This window comes from Sabethes cyaneus, chromosome 3 (genome assembly GCF_943734655.1).
Source record: "Sabethes cyaneus chromosome 3, idSabCyanKW18_F2, whole genome shotgun sequence".
Classification (NCBI taxonomy): domain Eukaryota; kingdom Metazoa; phylum Arthropoda; class Insecta; order Diptera; family Culicidae; genus Sabethes; species Sabethes cyaneus.
The window spans coordinates 15,077,226-15,086,453 of NC_071355.1; the positions used below are offsets into that span (position 1 = coordinate 15,077,226).

The 9,228-nt window shown below is 36.1% G+C and overlaps 1 protein-coding gene across 1 annotated transcript; it reads left to right on the forward strand.

Annotated features, from left to right (window-relative positions):
* The first annotated feature begins 6,787 nt into the window (after positions 1 to 6,787).
* On the forward strand, positions 6,788 to 7,597 carry LOC128739304 (RNA polymerase II elongation factor ELL-like). The gene has a single exon (XM_053834782.1). The coding sequence runs from the start codon at positions 6,788 to 6,790 to the stop codon at positions 7,595 to 7,597; it is 810 nt and encodes a 269-aa protein (XP_053690757.1).
* Positions 7,598 to 9,228: the final 1,631 nt, after the last annotated feature.

Genomic DNA, 9,228 nt, shown 5'->3' on the forward strand with positions numbered 1-9,228 from the left:
AGCAAACATATAATCAACCCTTCAACGGGTAGACTTCTGTAGATAGTTTTTGCTTTGAGAGTCTCAGTGCCACATATGAAATTTATTCTAACTGGATAGCATAATATCTGTGTTGAGAATAGATTGACATTTTGGTATCATTCTGACTATGCGTTCAAGAGTTCTTAACTTTTAAAATCAAAAATTCAGGAAAATTGTGATGAAAATAATTTCACGAATTTTGTCAATTTTTACTTTTGAAAACATAGGACATCTAGAACAAAATGTTCGACCTCAAAAATATTCGGTGATGAACTACTCACTGAGTTTTGTAATATTTGGAAAAAACATGGATTGGATATAAAAAACAAAATAATTTTTTTATAATATTTCTTACCTGTTATGCATAGTTTTATGGCTGGTATCCTTTGCCTCCAACAGTGCAAATGGTATTTAGATTTCTTAATTATGTAATTCATCAGTGTATATATCATAGCTTTTCTCACAATGTAGGTATTAATACTAAACGTACCAAATAAATATTCTTGAATATTTTTCGCTAACTGATTGAAAAGACCGCGATTGTCGTCAGATAAGCGTTTGTACTTGTCTCGTTAAAAAATAAATAAGAGAGCAACAAGCTTTGTATTATGTTTTAAAGATATTTTCTAAAAAATAGTTAAGCGAAATTGTGTTATAACGCTGTGAAACTGAGCCAGAATTCGTTTGCGAGTTATGCTTTAGTAAAATTCCCCTGTTTTTAACCTGAAATCGGCTATATCTTATTACCTCATGAAGATAAAGCAAAATAGTCTTCTGGAAAAATATCACTCTCTTACGTATAATAAATTTTGTAGAACATCATCATATCATATTAATTTCTAAACTGTTCAGAAGCTGTCTGGAACTGCTCTGGAATTGTTCAGCAGCTGCAGCAACTTTTGTAAATTTACCCTTCAAATCGCTAAAAACTGTAAAATTCTTTAAAACCACTTTGAAACTGCACAGTAATTATAGGGGAGAGTAGTCAACAGTGAGACAACAGGAACAGTGAGACATCGGGAATAGCTTCGACATAAAACATACAAGATCCATGATATTTTCCTGCAAAGTAAAGTTTGTGAATCTATATCACATAATACAGTTTGAAAAAAATCTGTTAATTTTTTAGTATATTTTTCAACAAAAGTCGTTTTTGGGGGGGTCAAAGTAAATTTTATTGCGATCATTTTCAGGTGATTTTTAACGGCAAATCGCATAACTAATCCAAATTAAATTTACTACATGGCATCTCATAGGAATGAGAGATAAAAATAAAAAATATAAGACCATCGAATTGTTTGCTAACACCACTATTTCACTATTTCTTATGAAACATTCCTATTGGGAACAGTGAGATAAACAGTTGTGGGTAATTTAAAAAAAAAAAAAAAAATTGTGTTGAATTGTAAATCAATCCATAGAAATTGATTGTAAATGAGTTCTGAAGTGTAAGTTGAAGGTCAGATAACCAGGATTTGACCTTTATATGAATATAAATGTAGATGTGAGAAAAATCGGAATTTTCAATAATGCACAACAATAATGTATCCTTTATGCACAAAATAAACAGTACGACCTCTTAACTATTCTTTGTAACCAAAAAATATGGTTTAAGTTTAATTCTAATATGTGTCTCAGTATTCAATACTCGTTGTCTCACTCTTCCCACCTACTGGGGAACAGTGAGCCAAAAAGACACCTTCACATTTGCGTTTGTAACTATTTTATCTTTTAACCAAAAGGGCTGAAACTTTTTTTCAGACAATTAGAAGGATATACCTCTCAAATGGATTGAAGGCCTCGTTGGTAACTATCACCAAAAAATTTTTAAAATTTTTGGAAAAAAAAGAAAAATATAAGGTTACCTAAAATTTTAAGAAGAAAATAAAATTGAGGAAATTGTACAGCCAAGGCAATGCTTTTAAAATTTAGGAAACTTAGGTAAAATTTGGCTTTTAAAACTGAAGTAGAGTGTTTACCTATGTTTTGATTTGCTTTATTGTTTGTATTATTTACCTACTCGCCAAGAACGTGCTGCTCGAGCCACAAATGCTGATACCTACTCGCCCATGCTTACCTGCTACACGTATATAGTTAGCGAAATTCTGCACGACGAAGTCAGTTTACACACGACAGCAGTCATAAGTGGAATTGTTGTGAACTAGTGAAATTATTGAAATTATTAAACACAACTATGGCTGATTTACGTACTGATGCGAATGGTCTGCAGAAGCTCTACGTCCGAGTGCCGGAAGTACTGCTGCAGGCGATCGAAGCTAGGCTCAAATTTGGATCTGCATTCAAACCGAAGATTCGGTTCAATCCCAACGGTCAGGCCTGCATCTACATCCCGTCCGGGAATGGTGAAGACCAAAATTTTACCATTTCCGTTACGGACGAAGTGGTGAATGACCCATCGGTTAATGTTCCGTATGGTTTATTAACTTCGGCTCAGAACGCGACCAGCAAAGAGAACGACCCGACATTCGGTGGCAAAAGACCATGCGACACTAACGACGAAGGCGTTATGCCCAGATGCAAGAAGCCACGGATTAGCCACTATCAGAAGAACAACCGTTCTAATGGGACACCGAACGTACAGCAGAAAGCAGCACCCAAGGGCATGCCTTCCAAGACACCACGGAACCCAAAAAATAACGATTCTAAAAGGAATCCAGAGAAGAAATCTGATGACAGGCCGGCAGAAGTCAATAGTTTAGAGGAGGATTTCGCCGCTAAGTATACTGCAATATCCTCGGTAGAACAACGGCGACAATATAAAAAGGAATTTGACGATGAATTTAAAGAATATCTTCGGTTACAAGAAAGCATTAACCACTTCAAGAAGAAGTTCGCGCAGCTAGAGGAAGATCTGCGACGAGAGCGCCACTTAGGACAGATTAAGCAAATACAGCAAAAAATTCTTAGAGAGTATCGAAATGCAGGGTTTACAGTAAAAGCGGAAAGACTTACCTACCTACACAAAAAGCTAGGCTTCATAAAACAATTAGTAAAAGACTATGACGCGATTTTGATGTGATTTAGTTTTAGTTTAGTTAGTATTTATATTTTTACTATTTTAGATACAGTAAATATAATTGCACGAAACTTAATAGTGTTTGTCAACGTTTATTTTAGCAAGAAATCCGAAATTGAAAGTCCAAGCTTCGAGTCTGTTATTTCAGAGTCACAGCCGTTGCTTCTCCGAATAATTGTCCGCCACTGACTGGGCAAACAATCGAACATTTTGACCTGACTACGACGACGGGTATAACGCAAAATGTAACGTTAACCATTGCAATTGTAGCAAAATCTATTTTTCTTCTTCAAATACTGTGGCCTTCGATCGAATGATCGAGCTGGCTACTATTAAAAACAGGGCTGTAAGCGACCTGGCCAACTAAAAATAGTGACTTTAGTGACCAAAATTTGAAAAATTTTGACCACAAAGTTTAGATTTAGAAAAAAATAACTTATATTAGGTTATTCACGAAATATACAATGATAAAAACAACTGAAAATAACCAGTTTGCGCTTTATAAATTTTATTGCCTCTTTTTTTAACAAATTTGCTTTGAAATGTGATGCTGGTTTAACAAACAAGTCGTCGAATGTTCGAATCTCAGCTAGACGGTGCTGCTAGATAGTTAGCAGGAATTTTGCACTAGCTCCGTAACTGTCCTGTACTCTAATACCCGGCTGTGACGTCTGTCGGGAAAGAAGGGTCTTTAGAATTTTTTTCAAACTATGTATGTATATATAAATATCAAAAAAGTCCGATAAGTCTTTGAATATTCTACCAACAGATAATAAATTCTGTTTTATTTTATTTTTTTTCGTGTCGATCAGTTAGTGAGCTTCTGCTAAACCAATTCTCTACTTTTTCAAGATAATTAGCGATGCGTTATGCATATTATATTACAGTTCAAAGTATTTTGAGTTACATTTTCGGATACACATTTTCATAGAAAAATGTATGAGATGTCATGTCGGTTCGCCAGTCCGAAAGCAGAATTTAACACAAGGCTTTGTTTTTTTTGCGCCGCAAGGACTTTGTTTTTTCGTTACCCAAAAAAGAAAAGAATACAGATCAAAGCTGTCTAGTAATTCCTGGGACGAAGATTTCATTCGAGGTGTACAGATTCATTTGTCTCAGAATGGAATCCAGAATTAATACATTTCCGATTAGAACAATTTTTGTCAAATTTCCGACCCTGTGGTCACCCTGCTAGTTAATTTTTAGCAGTTACGAATATGATAGGTACAGCCACCAAGACGTATCAAGTGGCATAACCAGAAAATTTTCCTAGGAAGGTCATTCGGAAAAAATCTGAAATAGCATAACCGTGAGGATAGGGAATTATTTCCAATCAAAAGCTATTCTGGTTTGAATTGAGCGTTCCTCATTTGACGAATAAAAATTGAAATAAAAGAAAATAGATATTGAAACTTTGGCTCCCGGTCGTCGCCTTTGAGATATGTTGTATGTTCGAACAACGGCGACAATATAAAAAGGAATTTGACGATGAATTTAAAGAATATCTTCGGTTACAAGAAAGCATTAACCACTTCAAGAAGAAGTTCGCACAGTTAGAGGAAGATCTGCGACGAGAGCGCCACTTAGGACAGGTTAAGCAAATACAGCAAAAAATTCTTAGAGAATATCGAAATGTAGGGTTTACAGTAAAAGCGGAAAGACTTACCTACCTACACAAAAAGCTAGGCTTCATAAAACGATTAGTAGAAGATTATGACTCGATTTTGATGTGATTTAGTTTTAGTTTAGTTTTAGTATTTATATTTTTACGATTTTAGACACAGTAAATATAATTGCATGAAACTTAATAGTGTTTTTTTGGGTACATTTTCCACTGCGACCAGTTAATAGTGTTTGTCAACGTTTATTTGAAATTATTAAAAGTCCAAGTTTCAAGTCTGTTGTTTCGGACAGTGTTGCCACATATGCATCTGTATTAAATTTATTAAATTCTATTGATGTATTGGTTGGAAAAGCACTTTGATTTTCGGGATTTAGAAGACATTTTTGAAAACGTTATTTGAACTTACACCCCTTTCCTTCTAAGTTATGCACTTGTACGTCTCCTTTCATTCCAAGCGATTATAAGGAATTACTACTTAGAGTGAAAAAGGTGCAAGTGCATATCTTGGAATCATATTACAATCATCTTCGTTAAAAGGTAGGTTAGCGAGCAGGCAGTAGCAGTTCAGGATTTTCTCGCTACGTGGTGCTAGTGCATATGTAATATTCTTTTATAGTCTATATCTTACGCTACTAACTATTTAGAAAGTAGCAGTCTTCGGGAAGGTTGTTCAAATGACTCTCATCTCGGAGATGGCACTGAAAATAGTTCAAAATAGTCTCAACGTGCGGCGTTAGTGTGTAATGCGACCTCGTTTTATTTGCTACTAGCTGACCCGACAAACTTCGTATTGCCACAAATTAACCTGTGTTGTACATAAATCATGAATCTCGGATGATCTTTGCCACAATCTCGAGTTTTGCAAGCCCCCCAGCGCTTCCGACGGCGGGTCCCCGGCAACACTCGCGATCGTCTCGTCCTGAATGATCTAGTGTACCTATAGATAGTTTTTGTGGTCTTGTATTGACTAATGTTTTATGGAAAAGTCTCGAATTTCTCGAGTTCGATTAGCTTTTGAGTTTCGCAAAAATTTCTGTTTTATTTGTATGAGAGTCCATATCCCCCTACCACAGGGGTGAGAGGTCTCTAACTATCGTAAAATAAGTTCAAGACTCCAAAATCTCCCACATGCCAAATTTGGTTCCATTTGCTTGATTAGTTCTCGAGATAAGAGGAAATTTGCATTTCATTTGTATGGAAGCCCACCCTCTTAAAGGGGAGATGGGCCATAACTCGCTTTCTAAAGAAGAGATGGGTCTCAATTCAGCATAGAAAAATATCTTGCGTCCAAAACCACTTACATGTCAAATTTGGATCCATTTGCTTGATTAGTTCTCGAGTTATGAGGAAATTTGTTTTTCATTTGTATAGGAGCCCCCCCTCCTAAAGTGGGTAGGGTCCCAATTCATCATAGAAAAAATTTTTGTCTCCAAAAACACCCACGTGCCAAATTTGGTTCCATTTGCTTGATTAATTCTCGAGTGATGAGGAAATTTGCATTTCATTTGTATAGGAGCCTCCCTTCTTCGTATTTGTCAACGTTTATTTTAGCAAGACATCCGAAATTAAAAGTCCAAGTTTCAAGTCTGTTGTTTCAGACAGTGTTGCCACATATGCATCTGTATTAAATTTATTAAATTCTATTGATGTCTTGGAAAAGCACTTTGATTTTCGGGATTTAGAAGACATTTAGAAGATAATGTGGTTATGTGCCTGGTTATCAGCCATCCCTATAATTGGTTATAAATTTTTTCCTCCAGAAAAAAATAAGGTTACCTAAAATTTTTAGAAGAAAATAAAATTGAGGAAATTGTACAGCCAAGGTAATGCTTTTAAAATTTAGGTAACTTCGGTAAAATTTGGTTTTTAAAACTGAAGTAGAGTGTTTACCTATGTTTTGATTTGCTTTATTGTTTGTATTATTTACCTACTCGCCAAGAACGTGCTGCTCGAGCCACAAATGCTGATACCTACTCGCCAATGCTTACCTGCTACACTTATATAGTTAGCGAAATTCTGCACGACGAAGTCAGTTACAAAACGACAGCAGTCATAAGTGGAATTATTGTGAACTAGTGAAATTATTGAAATTATTAAAGGCAACTATGGCTGATTTACGTACTGATGCGAATGGTCTGCAGAAGCTCCACGTCCGAGTGCCGGAAGTACTGCTGCAGGCTATCGAAGCTAATAGGCTCAAATTTGGATCTGCATTCAAACCGAAGATTCGGTTCAATCCCAACGGTCAGGCCTGCATCTACATCCCGTCCGGAACTGGTGAAGACCAAAATTTTACCATTTCCGTTACGGACGAAGTGGTGAATGACCCATCGGTTAATGTTCCGTGTGGTTTATTAACTTCGGCTCAGAACGCGACCAGCAAAGAGAACGACCCGACATTCGGCGCCAAAAGACCATGCGACACTAACGACGAAGGCGTTATGCCCAGATGCAAGAAGCCACGGATTAGCCACTATCAGAAGAACAACCGCTCTAATGGGACACCAAACGTACAGCAGAAAGCAGCACCCAAGGACATGCCTAGTTCCAAGACACCACGGAACCCAAAAAATAACGTAGAAGTGAATAGTTTAGAGGAGGATTTCGCCGCTAAGTATACTGCAATATCCTCGGTAGAACAACGGCGACAATATAAAAAGGAATTTGACGATGATTTTAAGGAATATCTTCGGTTGCAAGAAAGCATTAACCGAATCAAGAAGAAGTTCGCCCAGCTAGAGGAAGATCTGCGACGAGAGCGCCACTTAGGGCAGGTTAAGCAAATACAGCAGAAAATTCTAAGAGAGTATCGAAATGTAGGGTTTACAGTAAAAGCGGAAAGACTTACCTACCTACACAAAAAGCTAGGCTTCATAAAACGATTAGTAAAAGACTATGACGCGATTTCGATGTGATTTAGTTTTAGTTTAGTTTAGTATTTATATTTTTACGATTTTAGACACAGTAAATATAATTTCACGAAACTTAATAGTGTTTGTCCGAGTTTATTTTAGCAAGAAATCCGAAATCGGCAAGAGCTGATTAAGACCTTATAATATTCCTACATAAACATGTAGGATAAAAAACTGGTGTTAAGCAGTTTAAGCGGGTCACTGATTGTTTCATCTTATTACAAGCGATGCATCGCGATGGGTTGACTTAGTGGGGTTACCAGCATACCAATATTCTTGTTACTAGTTTTTCAAGCTGTTACCCCTGGAAGACACTATTATTGAGCTAAACTTTTTGATTTTTTGCTTTAAAAGTTGGAGCGATAGAACTAATTTTGATCCCACCAAGGTACTTTTCATATTTTCACCCCCAAGGTACTTTTTAAGCAGTCCTGCATAGTGTTCGACATCGGATTTTATTTTTGTCGAGGATTATTTTCCCGTTTTTTGGTTGTTGTCTTATATTCGTATTTGTCGCATTTTTGTCATCTCTCGGTCGTTTTTGTAACTTTTTGTCGAGTCCCTTATTCAATTTATAGTTGATTTGGCGATTTTTCATCATATTTTTACCATATCTGCGTCGTTTCTTTATCTGTTTCCAGCGATTTGTTGTCAACTATTATTGCCTTTTATGGCGTTTTTAGTGATCACATTTTTGGCGTTTTTCCATAGCATGTTTGTCATCTTTCGTAATTTTTCAATGGGCAAAGGCTATTTGTCATTATTTTTCCGTCTTGTTTTCGTCCTTTTTGATGTTCCTTCGTCATCTTAGTATTCATCGTTTCTTTGCCTTTGTCACTGTTTCCTTGTCATATTTTTATTGTGTTTTTGTAGCATTTACATCAACTGTTTATCTTTTTTGCCGTTTTTGTCGTCTTTGTTTGTAAATATTTAGGTGTCTCTTCGTCGTCATTTTGATGTCTATTCGCCATCATTTTGTCGCCTTTTCGACACTTTTTAAACGAGGTTTTGTCAATGTTTTTGTTCTTGTTGCTGTAATTTATCATCGTCAATTCGCAAACTTTTCCTTATATTTTCACCATCTTTTCATCATCATTCCATAGCTTTTTCTCCGTCAAGATTCCACAGCATTTCCGTTGTCATTAGATTGCCATTCGATACCTCTTCGTCGTCTATTTGCTGTCTTTTCGTTGATGACCAGCCATTATGTTGTCCTAACGACGTCAGTTTATCATTTTTCTGTTTTCTGCTCTTCACATTTGTCGTCTTTTTATCATCTCTTCGTCGTATTTCTATTATCTTTTCATGATCTTTTTGCCATCTTTTCATCGTAAATTCGTCGACTGTTCATAGTTTTTGGTGCCTGCTTTTCGGCATTTTTTGTGGCTTTTTTCGGCAATTTTTTTACCTTTTTCGCAGTCTTTTTTGTTTCTTTGTTTCTTGTCATTTTTTATCGTCTTTTATCGCTGTTTCGTCAAATTTTTTGTCATTCTATTTGTTGCTAATACAACAAAAAAGTTTACTTACTGTAGTATATCCGTCATAGAGATGCCAATACCGAGGGGGTATTTCGAAAACCGGTTTTTCGATATTAATAAATTCAATACCGGTAAAACCGGTAAAAAACCGGTAAA